Source organism: Platalea leucorodia (genome assembly GCF_965183815.1).
Source record: "Platalea leucorodia genome assembly, chromosome: 4".
Lineage (NCBI taxonomy): Eukaryota > Metazoa > Chordata > Aves > Pelecaniformes > Threskiornithidae > Platalea > Platalea leucorodia.
The window spans coordinates 125,949,043-125,975,152 of record NC_138826.1 but is presented as its reverse complement, the minus strand read 5'-3'; the positions used below and the strand labels follow the sequence as shown (position 1 = coordinate 125,975,152).

The 26,110-nt window shown below is 48.7% G+C and overlaps 1 protein-coding gene across 1 annotated transcript in view; it reads right to left on the bottom strand.

Annotated features, from left to right (window-relative positions):
• Positions 1 to 23,288, bottom strand: part of LOC309589755 (uncharacterized protein) — a gene marked incomplete at both ends in the record, with an annotated part of 100,974 nt that extends 77,686 nt beyond the window's left edge. The window contains 19 exons of the mRNA XM_082310235.1: positions 2,060 to 2,179; positions 3,147 to 3,293; positions 3,738 to 3,875; positions 4,953 to 5,102; positions 5,426 to 5,554; positions 6,748 to 6,906; positions 7,548 to 7,667; positions 7,876 to 8,022; positions 10,179 to 10,295; positions 10,813 to 10,968; positions 11,533 to 11,649; positions 13,114 to 13,243; positions 14,392 to 14,552; positions 15,549 to 15,722; positions 16,804 to 16,897; positions 18,459 to 18,618; positions 19,071 to 19,251; positions 22,692 to 22,797; positions 23,226 to 23,288. Of these exons, the coding sequence (XP_082166361.1) occupies positions 2,060 to 2,179; positions 3,147 to 3,293; positions 3,738 to 3,875; positions 4,953 to 5,102; positions 5,426 to 5,554; positions 6,748 to 6,906; positions 7,548 to 7,667; positions 7,876 to 8,022; positions 10,179 to 10,295; positions 10,813 to 10,968; positions 11,533 to 11,649; positions 13,114 to 13,243; positions 14,392 to 14,552; positions 15,549 to 15,722; positions 16,804 to 16,897; positions 18,459 to 18,618; positions 19,071 to 19,251; positions 22,692 to 22,797; positions 23,226 to 23,288 (2,569 nt within the window). The remainder of the gene's footprint in view (positions 1 to 2,059; positions 2,180 to 3,146; positions 3,294 to 3,737; positions 3,876 to 4,952; positions 5,103 to 5,425; positions 5,555 to 6,747; positions 6,907 to 7,547; positions 7,668 to 7,875; positions 8,023 to 10,178; positions 10,296 to 10,812; positions 10,969 to 11,532; positions 11,650 to 13,113; positions 13,244 to 14,391; positions 14,553 to 15,548; positions 15,723 to 16,803; positions 16,898 to 18,458; positions 18,619 to 19,070; positions 19,252 to 22,691; positions 22,798 to 23,225) is intronic.
• Between the last annotated feature and the right edge of the window lie 2,822 nt (positions 23,289 to 26,110).

Sequence of the window (26,110 nt, the reverse complement as noted above, 5' to 3'; positions counted from 1 at the left end):
ACCCAGGGAGGGATGCCCACCACAAGACTGGCAAGCACATGCAGGAAGAAATCGGCAGCCTTTGGAGAAGGAAGATGGTCTTTGCTGGGGACAACTTTCTACAAAGAATGAAGCTGATGATGTTTTGCAAGGGACAAGAGACTGTGAGGCTCAAGGTGCAAATGCAAGATTAAATGAGCTTCTATTGATTAGGTGGATAAGAAAACCATGACTTCGGTGCTCCAAGAACAGTCAAGAGAAAGCAGAAAAAAGAGAGAGGAGGGAAACATCCAGGTGAACTTCTCCAAGGTCCCTCCTGTCAAATGGGAGAGGAAGGCTGGGTCTGGATGGAGTCCCATTGACATACATGGGTTTGGTTTTGTGTAACACTGGACAGAGGAGGTCTACAGCTGGGACCACCTCAAGCTGCGTAGAAGGGGACCCAATCTTTTGTAGGGCAGGCTGGCTAGAGTCAGCCGGCAGGGAGGAGGGCATTCAATGAGCTTAAAAGGGGGGCAAGGGAAATGGGTAATGAATGAATACTCATTTAGAAAAAAATCGAGTTGCAGAGAAGAAAATTAATCCAGGCACCAAGAGACAAAAAAAAAAAAAAAAGACAAAATTCTTAATTGCCTTTATAGACTAATGTTGGCAGCCTGGATAATTAAACAAGAGAAATTGGAATTACTCACTTATGAGCATAAATTTGATCTCGTTGGTACTATTGAAATATGGTGGCAAGATTCATCTGATTGGAATGTTAAATCAATAGTTATAAACCTATTTCAGAAGGATCGATTGAGTGAGGGCACAGGGGGACTGTCAGACATGGTATTATCCATTTCTGAGCCCCTGACAACTCTGAAACCAATGATTTTTGAATACTTATGGATCGATATTTTAACAGCATGGCACAGGAGGGGAACAGTTGCATTAGATCACTTAAATCACCCTAGAGAACCAAATGTTCAGTTCCCTGATCACTCATCCATAATATGTAGAGCAAAAAAATGATGCTACCACAGGAGACTTCATCCTGAGTGACATATGCTGCAAGTCTTAAGCTGCCAATACCAAAATGTCCTTGGAATTAAAAAAAATTAAAGCTGACGACCTGGTAACTCAAAAAGCACTGCAGGGAATGCAAGGGAATTGTGTCAGATCCATTTTCTTTATTGACTTGTGAAGATGAACTGATCCCTAGCAAAAAGTTACTGGCTGAAGCAGCAATGACAGGAAAGTTGCTATATTCAAAGAGGTTTAAGCCCACTCCAGGAAAATATAATATAGCTGGTGGTTTAAAAGGGTAAATCCCATAAGGCCAAATCAACTGGAAAAGGAAATACACACTAGAAATTGTGAGCAATTATTAAGAAAGTTTTAAAAGCTATTTACTATATAGCAAAGCTTTTAAACAGATAGGAATTAAGGCTGTATGGATGACAAAAATCAACCTTTTTTTGGTTCACTGCAACTATCCCTGATGGACAGGTGGTGACTCTAGAGGAACAGACACAGAGAATGCCAACCAGCAGGCTTTTTTCTAAGCAATTTTCAAGTCTCCTTTTCCTTCCTCTAAGAATTTCGCAATGGCCAGATGGGTCATCTTGTGAGCTACCTCAATGGGCCAGCTTCCATTTTTTCCCCTCTTTTTCACCCAAATGAAGAAGCTGAGATAAAGGGGTATGATGTATGGAAGTCCCCAGGGTCAGCCCTCTGTTCTCCTGCTAAACAAGGTCCAGATGGGTTCAAAAGCAGGAACAGTGCTGGTGCCATCACTGACGGCATCATTTACCCCAGGTCAAACTGGGCAGCACTTGGAGATGCAAGTCATGATATTTGAAGGAGACAGCAGCCACTTAAGGCTGGTGGTGGAAAGAAATTTCCCCTTTAATACCTGCCACTTGCATCTTCTGCAGCATCAGCTGGCTTTAAGACCAGGTATTGAATCAAACAGACCACAGGGCAAGCCAGCCATGTCCATGCTCCATCCTTAAATCCCCTTGGGTGAAGGGGCAGCTCACACAGGAGGAGACCAAATTACAAACCATCCCTCCTTCCCCCACCAAAAAAACACTACCTGAGGACAAGTGCCATGTTAATAGGTACGTGGATGCCCCAGGAACCGTTGTCCAAGTCAGCAAAATGCTGGTTTCTGCAGCCTCCTGCACTGTGAACTCGGTCACTTTGGGTAAATCCACTGTTAGAGAAGAAAGAAACAAAGCTTAGGGTGGGTAGAAGCTACCACTGAGAGCTTGCTGGAGTTAAAAGGACGCTGGTGCATCCTTTGGGAGGCTCAAATCCTGGCCCCACTGAAATCAAAGGCAAAAAGTCCAGACAGAGAAATGATGAGCATGAAGCACATCTCTGCTACACTTGTCCACAGCTCCGGCTGCTGGTGAGTCTCTCAGATGATATCTACCTCAGGGTGCAAAGATGTGTGTGCCAGGAAACACACCTTAGCCTGCAAACAGCTCTGGAGAGCTTCTGCCTCCTTAAATACCACGTTTCTGGTGAGAGGAAGGAGTCCCTGCGGCACTTTAGGGGTTTTCCAGAAAGCTGAATCAGATCATGTCCTCAGCTGGTGGGAACTGGTGGAGTTTTAGCAAATAACTGTTGGCAGATCTTCAGCCTGGACTGCCGCGTGTTTCTCTAAACTGATCATGAAATTTGAGCTGTTGAGATGGGCAATAAAGTTTTTGCCCGCTCACCTGTGCCAGACGCTAGCGCTCCCTGAAACCACAGCGCTGGCTCCACACCCCCGATCTTCTCCACCGCTTGATCTCCAAATCTGCCTATTCTGCAGCATCAATCAAGTCGCATGATGCCACAGTATCATGAGTGATGTTTGCCTTTATCTACTGGGAATGGTCAAGATATTGTAACTAAAGAGGCAATTCCAAGATAATGTGTCACAAAATTAGCATCTCATGGTGATTATCGGCCCGGGAAGACAGGGAAAGTCCCAGTGTTTCTCAGTAATAAGAAGAAAGGACCAATGCATGTTTTCTGGCATGCTGGCTGGTGGGACCTGAGAAGTAGTAGGGTGTCTAACAGCCAGTATTGCTCTTTTCCATCCTCACCTCTCATCAGAGCCCCTAGGAAGAGACAGCCCCCAGCACTAATGTGGAGATGCTCTTGTCCTCACCCAGTGGTTCTGTACTCACAAGTTTTGGCTGTGAGGAGTGTGGGGCTTCCTTCCCGTCCCCCCATCACTGCAGACATGCAGATGGTGTAGGTGGTGCTCTCCTTCAGTTTGGGGATTGTGAAGGAGACTGTCTCTGCTGCAACCACCTGGGAGGTTTCCAAGCCACCTAAGAGAAGCCATTCAAAAAACCCCAGTGTTACAGAGAAAAGGCAGGGTAATTGCTATTAACAATGATTGTTATAGCAGTTTACTCCCACGTATCTTATGGGGCCTTGCCAGGGAGGAGTGTTATGTGCTCATTTCGCATATGGGGAAACTGAGGCATGGGCAGGTGAGAGATCTGGTCACAAAGGCATCACATACGCTGCTGGAAGGGAACAACTTCTCTGACTTGCCAAATCCCAACTATGCCTATATCCAATGGATATCTTTGTTAGTGACTAAAACCTGGCTCAGTTACAGAGCTTCAACCTGCTCCTGTAGACATTACAGTCCTCGTCTACCCTGATCATTAGTGGGAAAAGGAAGAAGCTGAGCTAAGCTCCTGTCTTCTGGGGTTCCTTGTGCCCTGTCCTCATACCGCACCTCATAAAGAGAGCAGGATGCTTACCTTTGAATGGCACCCAGGATATCTTATAATGAGTTACCCCAGGAAGCTTCCTCCAAGACAGCTTCAAACTATTTACGCCAGTGTCAGTAATCCTCAGATCTTGAATGGTCTGGATGGGGTTGGAGTCTGCAAGAGACGCTGCAAAAAGTAACCAGGATGAGATGTCTGAAGTAACAGCCCAAGTTACACAGAGTTCATGGCTCTAAGCTATGGCACTGAGGAAAGATTTGGATATTTATGCAATATCTGCTTTCCAGACATTATCCAGGGATGCCGGGCTGCACTTCCTAATGAATCCGTGGAGAGGAGCACTCTGCAATTAAGTTGAGGGATCTCATCCTGCCTGCACCAAACTCTGGTGACACGACACAGGGACATGAGGAGGGGATCAAGAGAGGACGGATCATCCAGATGCATCTTCAAACACCTCCGGGAACTGTGGTTCAGATGAACTCACATGAAAAAGACACTGAAAGGACCCAGGATCCCAAGTCTGAAGAGGCACAGCCAAAATCAAGGAATGGCAAACTGAAGCTGAATCAGATCAGATCCTCAGCTGGTGGGAACTGGTGGAGTTTTAGCAAATAACTGTTGGCAGATCTTCAGCCTGGACTGCCGCGTGTTTCTCTAAACTGATCGTGAAATTTGAGCTGTTGAGATGGGCAATAAAGTTTTTGCCTGCTCACCTGTGCCAGACGCTAGCGCTCCCTGAAACCACAGCGCTGGCTCCACACCCCCGATTTTCTCCACCCCTTGATCTCCAAATCTGCCTATTCTGCAGCATCAATCAAGTCGCATGATGCCACAGTATCATGAGTGATGTTTGCCTTTATCTACTGGGAATGGTCAAGATATTGTAACTAAAGAGGCAATTCCAAGATAATGTGTCACAAAATTAGCATCTCATGGTAATTATGGGCAGGGGAAGACAGGCAAAGTCCCAGTGTTTCTCGGGAATAAGAAGTGTATGCTGGTGAGTTGACCCTGAGTGGTGCCTGCAGAGAGGCTCCTACGTTCCTGACATGGCTGTGGATAAATAAGACTGGGGAGCGTGTTAATACATCCAGGGTTGCCTACCCATGCCAAGCCTGTTTAACTTGCCAGAACTTGCTATGAGGGCTACTCATGTCGGTCCACCATCAACACGCAATGCACAGGATCAGGAATCCAGCCTTTGCTTCCCAATATAAAGAGGGTTGTTCCACCAGGACATACCTGTGTGGTGCGTCAGAGTCACCTCCGGCCCCTCGGTCTTGCTGAAGACAGCCCGAACACTGACTTTATACAGGGTGTCAGGCAGCAAGTGGTCAATCCGGTAAGCCAACACCCTACTGTCCAGGTATTGAGTCTTGGCAACCTGTTTCTCTGTAAAAAAAAAGGGATATTTCAGAGCCTGTAGCTCACCAGTGAGGCTGGTGGCATCCCCTCCAAAGGAAACAGCCATTCCTTGCTGTACCACTGTTTCAGAGCTTTGGGGATTATCTTTATTTTTCACTTCTATTTAGAAGTGCACAAATACCAACAGGGAAGGAGCCATCGCCAACGGATGCGGGCTGAGGACCATGTTTCTCAATAGTGAGATCTCTTTCCTACCCCAGGCAGTAGATCAGAAGTTTGGAAAGGTGGCTCCCATGGCCACGGCATGGGTCTCTGCCAGGAACAAGTATGCGCACCTTTTCTCTCCTCACCTCTGCCTGCTCCCACAGGGCTCCAGGTGACTTTGAATTTGGTGGCAGCTGCTGTGGCACTCCACGCCAGAGAGAGGCTTGTGCTGGTGTAGGACATCACCTTGAAATTGGAGACGTAGCCAAGAGGAGCTGCAAGGCGAAGACAGCATTAGACTACTGTCCAACAGGGCTCCTCGTTGTCAGTATAATGAGGCCAAAATTATGTAAAAGAGTTAAAAGCAGTATCTCTGCTTGTCCTCAGTGTCTGATCGTCCTCACCTTGTGAGATACTGGTTTGCACTGCTTGAGGTCTGGGCCACATGTACCTCCTACCTCCCTTAGCACCGAGGAGTGTATTCTGTGCTAGATCCAGGTGGGAGCATCTCTGGAAGCCCAGGACAGGCAGTGCAGGGATCCAGGGAGCTGTGAAATCCAGCTCCCAGTGCTCCCACACTGCCTGCAGGGTGAAACATCCACCCAGAGCTCCCACAGGTGCTGAACATCAGTGTTCGCCTGTGCCCACTCTTCACAAGGGTCAGCCCATTATCTCCATAGTGTATTCCAGAATTGCTAGTCATCTTCTGCCACTTTTAAACCTCTCTGAGGATACATCTGGTACTGTACAAATCTCACCTCTGCTTTCTGATCACCACGCTCAGCATTGCTGCCTTCCCCCCCCAAGATGCAGCAACCTCGAAGTTTGCCGTGGGAGGACAAGCTCTGGCCATCAACTAGACCACTGTCTTTCCTCATTTTACGTGAAGAATTTGCATCTGCTGCCCCTTGTCCAGGCAACCTGATCTTCCAGCACAGCCCTTTGGAGTCCCCCCTTCTTTGAGGCCGGGGACAGACCTTGTCACCAGGCAGAAAGGACCACGTTAGGATGTTTCTCTCCCTTTATCTCCCTATAGTTCCCTACAGCAGAATTTACCCAGGTCTCATCTCTTTTCCAGCTGGACTCTGACAATATTGAAGATTGTGGCCATTGCTCTGGATTTCAGGATGCCTGGAAGTTCAGTGTGTGCAGATTGGGCAGTTCATATCTGAAGCTCCGACCAAACCCATGGCACATGAATAGATCCCCTGCAGAGCACATTGGCTCCAGTTTGCATCTGAAGACTCCCAGGCAGAAAACCCAGAGCCCTTGGGATTCACGGTCTCAGCTACCAGGCACAGCAGGTCAGCAGGGCAAAGGACCACCACCACCGTGCCCCCAACATGAGATGATGAGAGTGGGGTGCAGGAGGCACGGTGTAAGGGCTTTGTAGGGATACACAAGGTTGAACCAGCCACGCAAAGGTTGTGTGCTGTGGTAGCTACTTGAACATCCTGGCTGTACTCACATGTCCTGGCTGAGGTTGTGATCCCTGGGCCCTCCACCGAGCCAAAGAGCACATAGAGGGAAATCACGTACTCGGTGTCGTGGGCCAGGTTGCGGAGCTGGTAGGCTGTGATTGACTTGTTGAGGGCCAGCTGGCGAGGACGGTCTTTGCCAAAGAACTCTTTGGGAGAGAGAAAATAAAATAGAAGAGGATAAAGACTGAAAAGTCTGGAGAGCAGCTCTGTTGCATACTGAAGAAGATGCCATGTTTTCTCCAGCAGTCCATCTCTGACCCAGCTGAACCTCTGTTGTAGGACACCCGTACATGCGCTGGGCCAAGAGAGAGTTTTCCTATGATTATTTCTCTGGGAATGAAATGACTAAAAGATCCAAACCAGCTCAGAGGAACCGAAGGAATGAAACCACCTCTCACATCCAGGGCCCACAGTAATGTGGTGCAGTCTGGGGTGGTTCCAACGTGTGCTCTGCCCCTCCCCAGCATCTCCAGGGAGTTGCAAAGCCCCTGCGCTGGATGACCAGGCAAGGTGCTGTAGGACTCTTGCACCTACTGGGATATGTGTTGGGCTGGGGTCAGGCTGGATGTAGCTGCTGCAGGGACCCTGCCTGCTGGGATTGAGGGTCAGGTCCAGGAATAATTTCTGGTTTCAGTTCATGCCCTGAAGTTGTGGGAGAGGCTGCTCAGAGCAGTTAGTGAGCTGGACCTGCCCCTATGTCCAGCATCCCTGAGGTTCCCAGTGCCTTATCTCCCATGCTACAGAAGGAGGTGGAGGTGATGCAGGCTGGAGGAGAGCAGGATCTTACCTGGTGTAGGACCCCAAGCCACTCGGTACCCGGTGGCCCCAGCAACTGAGTCCCAGGAAACCAGAGCGCTGTTGATGGATATCTCACTCACTTTCAGCATCTGGATGGTGCTCGATGCCACTGCAACAGAGCAAAGTTGGCCAATTGCATCAAGGTCCTGACAGCTTCTAAGTGGCCCCGGAAAGCTGCGATGAACCAGACTGCTTTCTGCACTAGATGACAGACAGAGCGGTGACTACAAATGACACCAGCTCTGTACTGCCAGCACAGCGTGACCCCCATCTGTGTCTGCCTGGGCTGGCTCCCACCCCTGCTGCAGAGCACTCACCTGTCTTTGCTTTTCCGCTCACCACTGGCCCCTCAACATCCCCAAAGATGGGGTTGATGGTGATGGTGTACTCTGTGCCAGGCTGCAGCCCCTGGATCATGTAGTAGCTGTAGGTATTGCTGAGGTTCACATCTTGGAAGCTGCCCTCTGCAAAGGGAAATGATGTCTTGGCTCCCTTGGGTCAGACCAAGGAGGACCATCCTCCTTGGGTCTCCTTGTCTGGGAGGGCAGCAGGCAATCATGCAAACAACCGCTTGAGAACTACACAGTTGTGTGAGATTGAATGGCACTTCATCCTCCTGGCTTGCACATGTGATGCCAAGGTCCTCAAGCCAAAGATGGTAGGGATAGGGCTTAGTGCAACAAGCACAAATCTTGGTTGCGGAGCTAACGTATATGCAGGTAGAAATAACCCACAGACGCTTGGGCAGACCTCAGTGATCACCAACAAATCGAGGCAGCTCAGGGCTTTGCAGGCCAAAGAAAATAAATCAGGTAGCACCACACAAATGGACAGGTATGGGTCTGTGAGGGTCCACACTCTGCCCAGCCCTGTGTGACTCGGTGCTGGAGTCATCTCACCTTCCCTGCAGGACACCGGAGCCAACTAATGCCACAAAAGACATTTTCTCATTTCTGTATCCTTGTTGTGGACTAGAAATCGCTCAGCTAAACCTCTCGGCATCGCTCTAGAGGGTGGCATGGCAGGAGAAGAGTTAAAACCTAATCCCTGGGGATCGCACCCCGTTTTCAGAGGGGCAGAGGGGTGCAGGCAGCAGCAGGTTGGGGTTTGGAGGGGAGGAGGCTGCCATTTGCAGTTTGGTCACTGGAGGGTGCCATATCCCCATCTTCTGCTCTACAGCACCCTGAGCCCCATCCCCCTTCTCCCACCCCACGCCATGGACCTTCTCTCCACATCAGCCGCTCGTTTATGTTTATCTATTCTCTGTCTTAGAAGCCAGAGAAGAAAAATCAAACCCCTCCAGCGCCTGGGATGGTTGCACGGGGATGGGCAGAAGGCGTCTCCATCCCAACGCCGCTGCAACCGTAACGCACGGCCCTGGGACGGGATGGAGTGCGGGAGGAGGACCCTGCAGGGCCCAGCGGCGAGGGTGGGCTGCCCCTTGGGATTTTTGCCACCCTTGGATTTGGGGTGAACCAGTATCAGGTGAAAGAGTTGCTTGGAAAGAGCAAAGTTGGAGCAGAGGTGACATGCCCTTGCTGCTTCATCTGAGGATGTCCCGCACCGTCCCCTCAAGAAGGGGTGTCCCCACTCAAAAGATGTGGCAGGCTGAGGATGTGCATGCTTCATTTCTAGCTGGGGTATCGAGCAAGGACTGGGTAAACAGCTGAGTTTTGGGGTGTGCCGCGATTTTTCCCAGAGAACCATTCGTTACAACGCAGTAAAAACAGTTTTATATCTTCCCTGTAAAGAATTTTCCGTTCTGATGACCTTCAGAGCTGTTCTCCAACTAATCTCCCTCCCCTGGTGGGAGATGTCTCCTTATTTCATAACCAGGGAAGCTGAGCCAGAGAAGAGTGTGCTATTTATTCAGAGCCTGTGATGGAGCCCAGGTGTCCTGACATCCCATCTCGTCTTTGAACCACAGAGACGTTCATCTCCCAAGGCCAAAATATGCCATCAAACCTGAATTTCTAAATTCTGCTCCCCCACATCAGCAATGAAAATATGTTTGCAGCTGGAGAGGCTCCAGCTGCAAATGCAGATCTGTCTTCAAACACCAAAGTTTGTCTGAGAATGAGGATGCATTATGGGATGCTGGGGGAAGAAGCCAGGTCTTAGCGCTGCAGAGAGAAAAGCAACAAGCACAAGTGCTTCCAGTCTGTAACGTGGTACCTGTCACCCCAAAAACAGGGTATCCCCAGGTGCTCGGGGGCTGTGGGATGTACAGCTCTGCATGGAGTACTTAACCAGCTTCTCTCCAGCTACTAATCCTTTCCAGAGCTACTCAGGTCCAGTAAATCTGGCACTAATCCCATGTTGAACAAGGCTGGATACCCGTTAGCCTGCTTTATGCAGAGCCAGAGCAGGTATTTTTGTATCCGTGGTGGTGTTTACCCTCAACACCCACAGTATGGCTCCCTGTTGCAAGTGGCTGATTTAGCCCCATGTGCAGAAAACTCCACCATTCACAGACCCAAAAAACCTGTTTTTCTCCAGCTTCTTGCTGCATGTCTGGACACAGAAGGTGTCAGTGCACCCAATGCCTTGGGGACCTCACAGCTCCTGTCTCTCCGTGTCCCTGCTCACTGATGCACGCACCCCATTCCTGAGTCTCTACCTGCTGATGTCCAGGTGAGTCTGTACCCCGTTGCTCCCCGGACGGGGCTCCACCTTGCCTGGAGCGTGTCGGTGGTCTCGTTCTGCAGCAAGATGCTTTTCACAGGCAGGAGCTTCACTGGAAGGAGGACAAGGAACAAACCTTTCAGAGCACCTATTTGCCAGTGGAGGACTTTGCTGGCTGACCTCCCGGCATCGCTGTTCCTCCAGCCTGCTTGCTAACAGGAGAGGGACTTACAAGGGCTCCTGCTCTCTGTGACAGGCTGAAGGCATCTCATAAAAGCAGTGGTGAAAACAACCATATCTGTGACCACTGCTTTTCAGGACCAATGCCTCTAATGCACTATCTCGCTTGCTTTATGTGGGTGCAAAACAGGAGGGCAAGCGAGGCTCTGGCAGGTCTCCCACCCTTCCTCCCAAGCAGTGTGTTGGTGTTCGAAGGTGTCCATGTCCATGCACGTGATTGGGGAAGAGCAGGGCTCAAGGCTGGAGTTAGGAAGGACCTGTCGAACCCTGCTCCTTTGATGCACATGCAGCTGCAGCACCCACCAACTGTGAGGTGCTTATCAACAGCAAAGGGTACGAACACAGCACCCAGGGCAAGAAGGGACCAGGCACAGCATCAAACCTCTTACATGTTCTCCCCACAGCAGCCACAGGCTGGCTCGGCCCCTGGGGGTACACTGCGTAGATGCTGATGCTGTATTCTCTATCCTCCTGCAAGTTATCCAGCACGTGGGAAGAGACATCGCCCCGCAGAACTTGCTCGTACATCATTCCTGGTCTGTTGGCTGCAAAATCAAGAAGAGTGATGGTGAAGCCTTCCCACTGCCTGAGGTCTACATCCCATGGCGATGTCTTCACAACACGGTGAAAAACATGTGCATGAGCTGGTTCAAGTGCCTGGTTGAAGTCTCCCAACCCCTGTGATGTTGCTGAGGGTTACATCTGTAGCTAAGGTTTGACATATCCATGCTGTCCCCACCCCTCCAGACCACACAGAGGTGAGTGTGAGCCATACTGAAGGCTTGAACTCACCCCACATCCACACCACAGCAGGCACTTGAGTATGAAAAACATCCAGGGCAGGTCTGGATGTCACAGTGCAAATGGGTACAAGGCATCCACAGCGTCATCCCCATTCTGTCCTTCAAAAGCAAGTCCTTCAAAGGACTCTCCTCCTCCGTCCTGGAGGAACCACACTGTCTGGAAGAGGCTAACGTGGCCTCCTTCCAGAGTAATGCCAGGAGCTCTGTGGGGCATTGTTCCTTGGACAAAATGGCACATTTCTTGTCCTTGGGTCACAGCTCCTCTTAAAGCAAACTCCAAGAAAAATTAATAAAATCTGAACTCACCTCTTGGGATGTAGATCTTGTAGCCTTCCAGCTTGCCCAGTGGAGGTGTCCAAGCCACCTTCAAGCTAAAAAGTCCTTCTTCTGTCACACGGAAATTAGTGACTGAAGGCACAGGTGCTTTGGGGTACAAAAATATTGCAGAAATTGATGTGACAGTGTTGTAATAAAGTGCCACGGCAAGGACCCTTGGAGAACCTTTTGCTTTCAAGGACAAAGAGACACAAAGCTGAGCAGCACCAATTCTCCCTATTCTCTCAGCTGAATCCTCAAAAGCAACCATCCCCCCTCTACCAAATCCTTGTCTGCTTAAAAAGTGAGCTGAAAACCCCCAAGGCAGAATGTTTGTGGGCTTCCTCTTTGAATGGTGTTGGGAACTGTGAAATATCTACCCACAAGGCATTTCCTCCTGAGCAGAGAAAACTCCGCAGTGGTTTCATGCAGACTGAGCAAGGACACATGAATCAAACGCTCCTTGCGCCTATGGATGCAACTCTTACAAAGAGGAGCCCATTTTGACCCAGCCAGCCATGGCAGACAGATTTATAGCTTCTGCCTCTGGCTTCATGTTTGGGGATAATAAGAGAAGAGATCAAATGACTTTATTTCCACCCATAAAGACATTCCATCTTTTTCCTGGCAAGTACATATGAGTCAACCTCATTGAGGTGCTTTATTTATTCATCCTGTTGGAGATCTTCCCTCAAGAAGACAAATTTAAGACATTGCGGGAGGTGGGGAAAGAAACAAAAGACAAGGAAGAAAGGAATAATTCTTTTCAAAACCCCCTGGGCAAAGCAGACTTGGCGCTTCATCCAAAACAGGGAGGGAAGCAGAATTAGTGCACCCCTTAAACTCTTAAAACCCCTTAGTGCAGAGACTTCTGGGACAAAACCTGCTCCATCCATCACATCTGATCCAGTGTCTTGTGCTCCAGGGTCTGGCCAAGAGTGAATTTGCTCCTTTTTTTCCAAGAACCTTGTCATTACAGCCAGCCATGTGACAGCAAAGGAATGTGGCACAGCAGATTGCAATCCAGAGGAAGCCTAGATCATTTCATGGGACCAGAGATCACTACTTGGGACATTTCCTAAATGCTGTGATCATACCATCTTGGTGTTCATCTTGAGCGAAACGAAGCCCTAAGCACATGCATAGTGCCAACCCAAACCTTTTGGACCATCCACTTCTGAAACAAGGTGTTTAGAATATACTTCTCTCCATAAAACTCATGTCTGTGTTTCTCAACCCATGGTCTCCAAAAGCTTTCTCACCCCACGTACATGGGGGTTACATTAACTGAATCCCAGCCTGGATTCATTAAATCCTGCTGGTTATGAAATGAGATGATGTGAGCCATCCAGCAGGCTGCACCCTCTGCTTTGAAGTGGGTTAACCACATGGGTTGCTCTGCACCCACTCACAACCCTGCACCCCACACCATGGACATTTGCACAGATGTTCCTCCTACCCATTCCTATCCATCCATTCCTCAGTCCTCGCACGTATGGTTTTGGGGTGCGTTTTTTCCTGTGCCCACACAGACAAGGAACACACGGGGATGACTGCAGAAGAGACACTCACTTGTTTTCCCCTTGACAGCTGCCGACTCCCCAAGGGCATCTGCATAGATGGCCCTCACCGTGAAGACATACTTGGTGTTGGGTTTCAGATCAGTCACCAGCACGGTACTTTTGTCACCATCCACCACAATCTGTCACACAGGGGGACAAAGGCCATCATTACACCTCCATGACAGTAGAAGACCCCCATATTTGCAACAGGTTAGGAGCATGAGGCTTCACATCTGATGCCAGGTGACTGCCACGAGCAGAAGCCTCTTAAAACGCACTAACTCAGAACACTGCGATCCTCATGTGGTATCTGGGTTCACACTGGACACAGCACTGACACAGGACAGTGCCAAGGATGGGTTTCATGAGTTAGCCCAAAAAAAACCCTCCGTGAAAACAAGAGCGTGCATAAGGGTGAGGGTGATCCCCAATCGCCTTAAAAAAATGGAGGAAAAGCAATCATCTTTGGCAAAGAAATTTTCTTTCAGTGCTCATAGAGGGATATTTCAACCTAACCTGAGGGTAAAAGAGGTGGAGACAACTTCTGTGTTTTCACTATGTTCTTATGAGATTCTGAAGCAGCCAAGGATGATCATTCTTGTTAAATAAAATGTTAATAATTAATACAATTAATAATCTTAAGCTTAATAATTTATGCTTTCATAGCTTTGTTCTATTATTAGAAATCAAAGCTTTTAGGCATACATCTCCTACCCTTCAATCTTGCTCTCAAACTTTGTGCAGTGACCGAGCTGAACCAGAGCGAGCTGGCACACATGGCAGCATCCCTCACACAAGGACATGGCAAATCCAAAACCAAAACACGCAGAGATCTTACCGAGATGAACAATCTTGGCAGCAAGAGGAACAGGGGGTGTTGCTAGGGCAGCTGGACGGGCTTATTTGAGAGGTGGTATCACAGAGGTAAGGAGAGAAAGTGTTTCCCATTGACCTGTTCTTATCAATCTCAATGGAGTTTGTGCCACATCCTTCTCCCACCCTACCTTCCCCCCCGTCACTCCCAGAAACTCCGTCTCACCACAACAGCAATGCCAAAATTAGCATGAGCAATCAACACACCTGCAAATCCGATGGCCTATCTATAGACCTTCACTTCAAGCAAGCAGCTTCAGGAATTTATGCCAATGCACTGGGCTGTGACCGGGACGGCTGAGGGACATGGTGCCATCTCCTAACCAAGCTGTGCCATCAGCAGCCGCAGCAGAAGACTAACCCCTAACACCAGGACCTGAAACCGGTGCTCTGCAAAATGGGAATGCAACTCTACCTGCCGCTGGTCCTCCGAAACCAGCTGCCCCGAAGGCAGCACAGGATGCAGATGGACACGGTACCCCATCACCCTCCCTGTAGCTGGCATCCATGTGAGTCGCAGTGAGCTGTGGCTGTGCTCACTGACGTGCAAATCCCGGGGGCCGATGATCTTCTCAGCTGCAAAAAGAAAGGAAAGGCTTTTGGTTTGGACCATGATGGTACCAGTGCTGGACATGTCCAAGCTGTTCATTGATGGAGTCAACATATTCAACACAGAGAAAGCCTTGGGTGTAGATGGCACTCACTTAGGTTGAGAGCGCAGGGGCAGCTGGGATCTGTTTCCAGGCCAGAGCCAGACAAGGAGGTTTTCTTTTGGCAAATTGCTTGACAGCACAAGAAGGGAAAACAAAACTGGTTCTGGCTACATTTCCTACACCCGCTTAATGGATAGGGTGTCAGCTCCTTCCTGCCCTTCTCCTTACTGCCACCAGAGAGTATTTGGCCAGAAAGCTTGAACTCTACGTGAAACACCATAGGAAGCCCTGAAGTGCTACGGAGAACCACAGAGAAAGCCAAAAAAAGACCCTCTAATGACTTGGATGAAGTTCCCCCAAGCTCTGCCCCAAGCTTTTAACTCATCTTCTCATGAGTTTGTGTGCCAAGAGGCGGAGCAGGAATTCATTGCCACCACCTCTGGATTTGCTGCAACATCAGTATCTGTTGGGGGAGAGATCTAGATGTCTTTGAAAATCTCTTTGGCTGCTCTCAGCATCTTCTGCAAGGAATCAAGTTCTTCCTGAGACCCTGAGCTGTGCTGCCAGAGTTCACCATGAGAGGCCCATGATGAAGGCTCCCACAAGGGGCAGAAATGCTGCCCCAGCCCATTGCTGCTCCTTTTGTTTGAACCAGCAGCAAGACTGTCAGGGTCTGGTATCACCAGACAAACCATGGAGATGCAGACACAAGCAAAATACACAGCACCACCGTCCCCAGGCAACAGATGCTTCATGAGCTGGCTGCTCCTCTAGGGTCATCCAACCCCTAAAGCTCCCTTGTGATGAACACAGGGGATGTGGGAGGTCCATCTCGGTGGTGTGGCTGGCACGTCCAGGGACTGGGAAGGGGCTGGTTTGAGCAGGTGGAAAGCAGGATAAAGGGAGAGCCCTGACGCACCTTGCACAGTCTGTTTGATGGGTCGTGGCGGCTCTGAGGCAGTGAAACAGAGCCTACGAGAGAGTTTGGGGGCCAAGTTGTGGAGCAGGTGGAAATCTTCAATGTAAAGCACATGCTCTGCAGTGGGCTCTGAAGCTATTTTGTTCAGTTCGTTCCTGTCAGCATCCTTAATTCCTAGAAGAAAAAAAGAAGAGGAAAGGAGGACATCAAACATCATCCCTGGGGCAGGCCAGGCGTTGGCAAGGGATGTCAAGAGCAAGCAGGAGCAATGTGCTGGCCTTTGATTTTTACACCAGCTTTGCAGCCCTGCTGCCCACGGTGAAGGACGAAACAAGAAACGGAGACATAAGCTGGATGGGCAGTGGTGAACCAGATGAAGCCATCAAGGAAAAGAGGTTAAGGTTTTCTCCAGGGGCATGTTAGAGATGGACCCAGGGGATTCGGCTGCTAATGGGCTGAGAGGCAGAAAGCTCTCTTGGGGTGGAGAGTGAAAAGGAGCAGGGCAGGATCTGGCCTCATCCTTCCCAATGGGTACAGAAGCATTTCTGCCCTTCTGATGGAGAAGGAGACGATGAGACTTTGGGAAGCTGTATGAAAATTGCAGGGTTTTCCTGTGGTTGACTTAAAAAAGGGGGAGAAAAAAACCCCAACAAACCAATCCTCCCTAATTTTCACCTCACATTTGTCCAAATCGACTTGGTTGCTCTCTATAATGAAACACCACCCCCTCCCCCCCCTTCTTCTCCCCTGAAATGTTTGGTGAAGGGAAGGATTTGACTTGTAATAAATGGCTGTATTTAGCTCTTGGGGGAAGGGAGGTGCTGAAACTTTTCCTTGCCCACGGAATTATTCTGATGGACATTTTTAACGTAGCTGAAGTCGGTCTCTGAACCCCATTAAGAGAAAGCTTCAAAAGTAAAAACATTTCATTTTTGAAAATGTCACATCAAAACATTTTGACTTTTATGGAACTATTTATTGAACTCCTGAATTCGCAAGTAGCTTTGACAGATGCAAAACCGCAGATTTCCACTGACTAAATCAGCTATCGACAACAACAAACAACACCCAAGCACAGCACAGATGTGATTTTCCTGTACTTGCAGTAGTTGCTAGTGCCTGAGCCTGGGGATGGGTGCAGTTTTTAGAGGAGGAGGGTGTTGTGCATCAGGAATCTTCCCCACTGCGTAGACTGTTGGTGCACACACAGTATTTGGTGGCAATGCTCCATGTACCTTAGCGTGTCCATACATACCTACAGCAAACACGGTCACCCCCCCATCCTGCAGGACCTGGGCTTCATCTTCAATGGGATCACCGGATTTCCCATCTGTGATCAAAACAACCACCTACAAGAATTGGCATAAGAGCCAGAGAACGAAAGAGCACAACATGAGGAGGTCACAGAGACAGTCGCAGGATTTTCACACTGAGAAGCCAGACCTTGGGTGAAGTCCCTCTCTCTAAAGGGATGGGCACTTGAAAATAAATCCTTTGATAACCCACGCCTCTGGGGTAACTCACATGAAATCAGTTTGCATGAGCATGAGCTGGGAAGGAGAAGAGCATAAATGCTGCTGCTCATGACAGCATCTTCTCTGCATGTCTCCTCCTGCTTGGTTGTGTCTCACCTCTGCTTGGGGCAGTAACTCTGGCTCCAGAAGGAGATTAATGCCAGCACAGAGAGAGGATTCACCTCTACAAGTCTGTAAGAGCAGCTCTTAAAGGAGGATTCAGCTGCACTCTCGACACCACACTTGGCCAATGGCACCTGGATGGTGCTATGAGGTAGTAAGAAACTCTCTCAGCCACAGCCTGGGTTTAAATGACAGCCGACTCAGCAACCCTAGACCTTTCAAGCTTTTCGGGCAGTCCTGTGTCAGATCACATAGCAGGAGATACGGCTGGCGCATGGGATGCTACAGTGAAGACACACCCTCCTGCAACACCTTTAGGCAGGTGGTTGAGGTAGGTAACACATCCCACCTGTAGCATCATGTTCTCCCTCCCGCTCTCTGACTAAAAATAGGTCTCGTTGACCACACTGATCACACCACGCTGATGGCATGGATCACACAGCCCACATTTGGCCTGCAGGATCTCAGAGCAAAGGAGAAGGTGCAGCACCAAGCTGCAAATGTGGGAGGCCCATGGAAGGCAAAAGCTGGCTGTGACAGTTTCAGACTCGATTCATGGGGTGTACCCGCTCCCCAATGTGGTTGCCCCTTTCTTGATCTCAAGACCATCCACCATCGGAGCAGAGCAGAATGAACTGTTTCATGCAGCCTGCAGAGCAAATCAGAATGCAGCACCTTCTCTTTAGCATCCTCAGCATCCTCAGAGCCCCTCAGAAATTATGAACAAAATAATTTTTTAAAAAATGATCTGAAGAAACCAATGACCCAGAACTGATGTCTGCAAGACACTGCAATGCGTCTGCTTTTTGAGCAAGATGCTAAATATACTGCCAGTCTCTGTAGCCAGAATGGATGTACGCAGACTGTTGGCAACAGCTACCTGCACCAACACCACAACTTGTCTCCTTGTCTTAATCATGCCTTGAGCCTGCTCAGTTAGCTTATGCAGTAAGTAAGTGCGCCGAATTTGGGTACTCATCCGGAGGCATTTAAGTCTAGAGCACTGGGTCCCTCTGCAATCCATGAGGAAATATGAACAATTTTTAAAAGTGACTCAGTCCTTTGAAAATCTGGAGGTATCTGTCTCCTTCTATCACCAATAAAGTGACCTGAAGATGAATGAGCTCCTAAATGAGGTACCTCAACTGCAAGCCAAAAATCAGACGGGATGAATAAAAACCAACGGGCTCATTCATGCCTTCAGGTAAAGAAGTTAGAGGTCTGATCCCTACCAAGGATGACACCAGAGGATTCATCACAGAAGGTCGCTTACCTTTGCCGCATCCTCTCGCAGCATGTCCAGGCGAGACATGGCATGAGCTGCAAACGCCAGAGCTGACCCTGTTTTTAAGCTGCCGCCTTTGAGGGAGAGATCCTGAATTGCCACCAGCGTTTCTTCAATGGTCACATAATCCGTGAGCTCAACACTCATCCTGGGAATGAGAAATGGGGGAATACGGGTGAATAAAGAGCAAGAAAACACTATTGTTACAGCAAGGATGCATTGCTGATAGTAATGACCAGCAATAATGTTGACATTTAGCTGGTCACACTAGGCTTGTATGTAAGCAAGGAGTCCTCTTCACAGTGGTCAAGGGAGTCCAGGGTATGAGCCCCAGAGCCCTGTTATCATAAAACGCTGTCTAAAATTGGATGGCAGGGAATTTCTTGTGGCTGCATTAAATGTCAGCCTCCCTGCCCTAAAACAGTTCCCCATGGCCGAGCACCTCTAGACTCTGATGACAATGTCGGGGGTTGAACTTTTGCTCTTGTAATGGTTCAGCAGAGCAGTAAGAGCTCGTTAACCATGGGGACATGGTTGCCCATCTAGAGCTACAGGGCTATAGAAACCCAGGTGCTGGTGGTAGAGTATGGACTGACCCACCTTGGTTTCTCCCCGTAGAGTGCCACCGCCAGCCGGACGCCTCCTTTGCCCATCACCACGTTCTCAAAGGAACGCGCCATGCTGCTGATGAAGTCCTTGACCAGCCGAGAGCTCTCCCTCCCTGCGCCCTGTGACTGCCCCACGAGGAACAAAATGTCAGCCACCTCCGCCGTCCTGCATGCTGAGGGAGAAGAGGGGCAGGAAGGCTCATCCCACATCATGCAATGAGCCAGCCAGGAGATAACCCCCTCTGAGTCATGTGAACCCCCGAGATGATATTGCAGCTAAGGAAGAGAGACCATGCTTAGGCCCAATGAAGTGGGTAATCATGGGCTTCCCAGAGCAATAGGCTGCTTTGTTCTCTTTAATTTCCTCTTAATTCCCCATTTTTCTGTTTTCACCTGGGGGAAGTTTCTCATTTGAAGCACAAACACTGACACCCAGATCCATCAAGGCATGCAGGTCTGTAGGACATGCTGGAAGCAAGGGGATGCCTGGGGGTTTCATATGCCCAGAGGCAGACATCGACACTTGAGCCACACACAACCGAATTTTTGGTATGTGGCAGCTCTGCCACACCACCAGCCATCCTGGGCTTCTTACATCAGGGTCTCCAGAGCCAACGTGAGACACCAATGCAGACATGGGGCCACCTGGCCATCCATGCTTTGCCAGCCCTAAACCAACCAAGTCTTCCAGTCTTGCACGGAGAGAGCTCAGGGCGCTCCGTGCATTCAGCTCTGCAACGCTCCCCTCTTGCCAAGCTGCCAGTGGCCCCGAGCATGAAAAGTACCTTGTGCAAAGAATGAACAATTTGAGTGTTTTTTTCTGTACAAGCCAGAGCTACCTGATGACAGGTGGCAGGGAAGGGATAGGTGTACAGGGAAATTCATTTAATGAACATCAAGGCATATTTCCCTTTACAGTGTTCAGTTTCAATTGAATTTAATTTTCTTTAGGCATCCAATAAATATATTTCATGGACAGAAATCTGATGACTTTTAGAGATGCTTAAATTAATGGAGGCTCTACAAGGGAAGTTCAACATTTGTATTTTCTTTGCTCTTTCTCTCCCTTGCAGATAGATGCCGAGTTATTACTGTGGGGCTGCTAAAAAGTAGACCACGCTGAATGCTGAAGGAGAGCTTTTTGTATTGCAGATTTGCTCACCAGGACTGGGCTCAACCTCTTCGCATTAGGTTTTTTTTTTCATTTTGTGTCACTACTGCTTTGGATTTCACCCAGCCTTGACTTTCACCTGCAGGTCTGGAAATCAACTTGAACCCAACCAGGCTGGAGCAATTGTTCCAGTTTGCTGGGGACATGCGCTAGGCAGGTTTCTCATCCTTCTGCTGCAATGGAAACCCTGTTTTAGGTTGACCTCTTCAATTTACCTGACTTTTACCCCATTTCTATAAGCAGGCTCCCCAAAGGGCTTGGAAAGACACAGGTTTCAGGCTCTCTTTCATTGCTGTGTCCCTGATCAATCCCCCTTGGCCACACAGCAGGACAGAGGATCATTTGCTGGCTGCGGATGGATGGCAGTCCAAGGGTCTTTGTTTCCCAAGGCTTTTGGTTTCTTCATCCTTCTTTGTGCCTCCTGACACTGAGCTCTTCACCACTTCACAGTTCTGTTTACTGCAGGAAAATGACTGGCTCTTTTTGGTTTAACTTGTACCCAGCTGGGAATATAAAGCACTTTTCCTTGACAAAAATGGGAGAGAATTATTTCAATTTTCCTTCCTAGAGCTCTCAAGATCTCCCTTCCCTTCTCAATCCTCTCCAAGTGCTTTTCAGCTGAGATGTCAGGGGTGTCTTGGAGGCAGCTCAGCTGCTAACAGTAGCTCACCATAAGTTCTTTTCCCAGCTGCCACTTCTATTTTGGATCTACCCCTTTTCCCTAGCTTTGACCTTGATGTCCCTGTTCCCCCAGAAGGACTTGGAGGGAAGGCAATGCCAGTCCTTGGCTCCGACCTCAGAACTTGTGGAAATCGTTCGACAGCTTCCCAGGGTAACCACAACCTGTATTACCATGAGAAAAACCCAACAAAGGTTCAACAAGATAGAGAAGACCATCCACCAGCCTTCCCAAAATCACCCAGCTCTTGGAGCTACTCAAGGCAGTGCAGACAGCTTTTCCTAGGAGACCTGCATTTTTGGCCCTGATCTGGAAAACATGCTCAAAATGCCATTCATCGGTATCAGAGGGACCTTCGCTACCTGCCTCTCCGCATCCCAAATCCCCAGAGAGCCTCCTCCATCCATGTCTGGCCCCTGGGAGTCTTGCTCACCCTGCACAATGCTCCTGCCCTCATTTGTATCCAGGGATAACGAGGAGAAAGACAACAACCAAGAGCTTCATGGGATTAAAAAGGGCAGGATGGTTCCCCCTTCTCTATAAAGGGGCAGCCAGAGCCCATTCAGTGAGATGCTGAGCCAGGAGCTCAGCACCTTTCCAGAGGGGCCCAGCTTAGCAATAAAACCCGAGAGCATTTGCTGCTTGGATCAGGTACCTGAAGCTGTCATTGGAAACGTGTGATGTTAAGCATATTTGGATTGGTACCTTCTGGAGAAAATACCAACACAGACAGCTATATTAATCACAGGGGGATATGATTTTATTTGAAATTTTCCATGCACCTCCAAAATTACCACATTTCATCAATCACAAGTTTGCCAGAGACATCTGTAAACGTTGATTTATTGCACTGTTCCTAGCTTTGAATTAAATAGCATTATAGTCAAGTATATTGGCTTAATTGACGGACAGGAACTTAATCAAGTTAATTTTGTAGCTGATGCCAAAGCTTCCATTAACTCCTTGTTGAATTTACTGAATTAAGTCCAGGTGAATTTACACCTTCAAAGCCTGGGGGCTTGTTGCTGCAGAACAATTTGAAGGGGGAGGACCCAGTGGCTCATGCCCAGCCCCATGATGGTCCTGGGAAGTCTGCATTAGCTCTGTAGGATACTCACAAGGAGCCTCCCCCTCCTGCAGGACCCTGAGGCTAGAGACATGCTGTGGATCATGCTGTAACTCCATGAGGCTCTTCTCTGGGGTCCTTTTGTCTCCTGCCTTTTGTCTCCAGCCCCTCCTTCCCAAAAGCTCCCTGTGGGCTTGCACAGGCAACAGGGAGCCAGGGAGGAGGTGAGCCCTTGTGCCATCTCAACTCTCTAAACAGTAGCAGGAGGCTTCAAGGCTTCCCTGAGGTCTTTTCTCTCACATTCTCTGTGTGGTGGCTTGTACCAGGTTTTGGAGGTCAGAAGAGGGGACATGTTTTCCCTTTCTCCCCACCTTCCTCTGGAGCAGCTGAGGAGGAACAGTATCAGAGGCAAGACACTGAGCAGAGCCCTGATTTCCCCATAACCCCTAGTGCAGCAAGTCAGGCCTTGCCTGCCATTTGGGGCCAGCTGAGATGATCTGTTAGCCAGATGATCCCCACCTAAAAGGACCCTATGCAGAAGTTAAAGGCATCAGCAGTACAGCTCCACCCTGACAGCATCTGTGTGTATACTGATGACATTAGCAGAAACAGCTGCTTGGAAAAGGTCTTTTTCTCCCTGATGTGTTTCAGCATCACCCCCAACTGCTTCATTCATGGTAGCCCACTTGTCACATACCTTCATGAATGGCCATGGCTCTGTACTGCACCACAGCCGCCGCCAGGGCAAGGATCTGGGCATAAAACATTTTCCTTTTGCTGGGGAAGAAGATCCTTCTTGGTTCCTGGAGTCAGCACACAGCCTGGAGAGTCATTCATCTGCAGCAGAAAAGAGGCTTTAATGCATGCCATCTGAGTATGATGCTCCCACCTGCCTACAGTGGCAAGGGAAGCTTTTCTCCAGCTACAAAGGCTCATCTTGGCTTAGGCAACTGGCATTAAAGTCCATAAATCCACTAATTCCTTCATCCCTTTGCTGATGCTGGCTGCAGGGGAGAGCTCAGCTTTGCTCCCCCAGCACCTTTCCCTAACAGGACCCTTCTTCAGGCAACAACAACCTTAGGCAATTAAGCTTAAATGTGAATATTAGTGGTGTGATAAAAGAGGGAAGCATCTGCTGCCTCAATTACGCAGGGAGGAAAGATCACTAGAAGATCACTGCAGACAGCAATCACCTGCACTCAAGTCTTTATTAGCCCGTTTTGTAACTAACCTTCAGGTTCCTAAATCCAGGATTAACTGCCTCGCCCTCGCCCTCGCCGATCCAGCCCACCATTGTGGGCTGAAAGCTCTGGTTCCTGCCTATGGACGGTTTAGTGACTCCCCAAAATTGCTACAGAAGTCTCCCTCTGCGAAGCAGGGACTTCTCTCTATGAAGCAACAATTGCAGCACAAGTGGCACTGCCAGAAGCCGTTTTATTCTTTTTTAATGGGCAATAAAAAGTTTTTCTCCTGTTCTAAGCCTCACCCGCTCGTCTCGGGCTGAGCAGATTTCACAGGGAGACATGGACTACTTCCAGGGTTGAAACTAGAGACGTGGCGAAAAGACGAGCTCGATGACTTCATCCAGCCTAGCTCTTCGCCAGGGCTGGATTGTTCCTTCCAGTTAACAAGATGCAACCTCAAAATCACGTTGCCTTATAGATTGGGTCCCTTTTGGAAAATAAGGCTGGGTTCCTGTGCACAGCCTGGAATCCCCTCACCTAAATAAATTCCCAAAGAAGCAAGATGAAGGTCAAGTGCCTGGAGCAGCCTGATGTGTGTCGAGACTGCAGGGGCACCAGGGCTGTGGTCACCTTGCCCATCACGTAGCTACACCCATCTCTGAGACCCTCAGGACTTAAGTCCCCCTAATGTGCTTTCTGCTTCTTACTTTCCCCTCTCTCTTCTAATTGCTGGGTTTACCTGGATGTAATCAAGATCTCTGCTGTGCAGCAGTTAACCTGTGCTGTGTCCTTCCTTTGTAACTCCCGTCAAAACCTCTGTGTGGTGCTGCCATTAGTTGCTGTGAAGATGGCTTCAAAGCAAAACCACAAACACACACACAAAAAAAACCAAACCAAAAAAACCAAAGCAAGCAAATGTAGGCTTTTTTAACAGCAGGAGTAAACAAGCTTCTAGAAAATCAAGTAATGGAGGAGAAGTGCTGAGCTCAGACGCAAGAAAACTAGGTTTTACCCCCACCTCTTTTCAAGAGTTGTGTTATGAGTTTTGGCGAGATCACCCCATCGCCCCTCTGATCCCAGCACCCTTCTTGCAATGCCAACCTGGCAGCATCCCCTTTTCCCTTCCCATTTAATCCTCAGCTCTGAGGCAGGGTCTGTCCTGGACTATAACAAACCCTTCATGGAGCAGGAAGGCAGCAAAACCTTTGACTGGGTTTCTGAGCTTGGTGTTAATATTATTAAAAACATATGTCCCTCCAGAAATGTTCCTGCAGAGACCCTTATTTCAGTGTTTTTCAAAAAGTGCCTCCTTCCATCCCCTCTTCCCCTCTTCCTCCCATCATTCACACCTCTACACTTCCTCCTGCCCAAAATACAATCCAAGTGAAGGATAATTAAGCTTGTAAATAAAATGCACTGTTCTGAGAATTTCCACATCTAAAATAACACGAGAAATGCAATATAATATGTACTGAGATAGCTAATGTAGATCCTTCGAGAGTCCATGTTCATCACAACAGCTGGCACTGAAGGCTGCCCTAATGGTCTTACTGGTCTGTACAGGGAAGGCTCCCCAGTTCCTGCAAACGGCACTGGGACCAGCTCACCCAGTCCTGTCCCAAAAATACCAGCTGCCACGTTGAGACAGAAGATCCTCCAAAATGCTGATTTTCATAAGTGCCTCGTGGATTCCTGGTGCTGTACCTGAGGCAGAGGAACCTGCATGTGTTAGCACGTCCACTGCCACGTGTCACCCCATGGGGTCCTGCCTGGCGTCAAGGTCCTCAAGCACACACACCATCCCTGGAGGCCAACAGTGCTCATGGACCTCATTGTCGTTAGCACCATCACTAATCCATCCCATCTAATTAAGAGAAGATAGTCAGTAAATTAACGTGCTCCAAACTCACTGCCTTCAGTGTAGGTTTGTAAGTACCCTCTGCCATCAGCCATGAGGCTTGATGTTGGACTCAAGCTAAATCATACCTCCTGCCTCTCCAAATGTGACATTTTCTCCTCTCCCACCTCATCCTCTCCATTCCTGCCCTAAACCAAGGATGAAATTTTCTTGCTGCTTGGACCCTTGGGATAGACGGACCCCAAAATGCGTGGAAAAAAAATCATTCAGAAACAGCTTAAATGCTAACAGAAATCTCTTTGTAATTCCAAGAAAATACTTGTTTATTCTAAAAGGAGAATTAGCAAGTCCCTCCGTGACAAGGCCTGTGCCAACGTCCTCCTACACGAGGTCTACTGCAGAGCATCGGCTTCCTTGCACCACTGGCCAGAGTGCCGACCCACGGGGCAGGAGTACGTACTGCCGTGGTGATGCCGTGCGAGCGATATGGAACCAGCAAAAGACGAAGAACAGGAGAAAAAGCACCTCTGAATCGTCAGCATTTGTTGCCCAAGTTCACACATATGCATGAAATAAAAAAAGGCTTAAGCAACAAAAAGTAAGTCTAAGTTTCTGCAGTCACTTCAGGCAGCTAAGCCAAAGATGTTTTTTGCAGATAAATATTTGACATGTGATTCTTCTTTTTTTTCCAGCTCTGATATTGTTTAATGCTTCAGCACGGAACAAATACAGTAAAAAATGCATATTAACATAGCAATAGAAAAATAGTCGTATAAGGAATAAATCCTAGAAGACTCTGCAGAGGCAAAGAAAAAGCACAGTGAGACCCAGGCCTCCAGTGAGTAAATGTTAACATCTGCAAATGCAAAGACCCTGCGGGCATAGGAAGGTTCGAGCTCAGAACAATCACACCTTGAATTTAAATTGCAAAGGTGAGGAAAAGGATGCAAAAGGGTTTCATAATCTGGGTGCCACAAACTGAAGACATTTCCTGGCAGACATTAATTCATATATGCATGTGTGCATACATGTTGAACATTTATGTGTTAAATTTTTGAACCTCTTGAATATTTC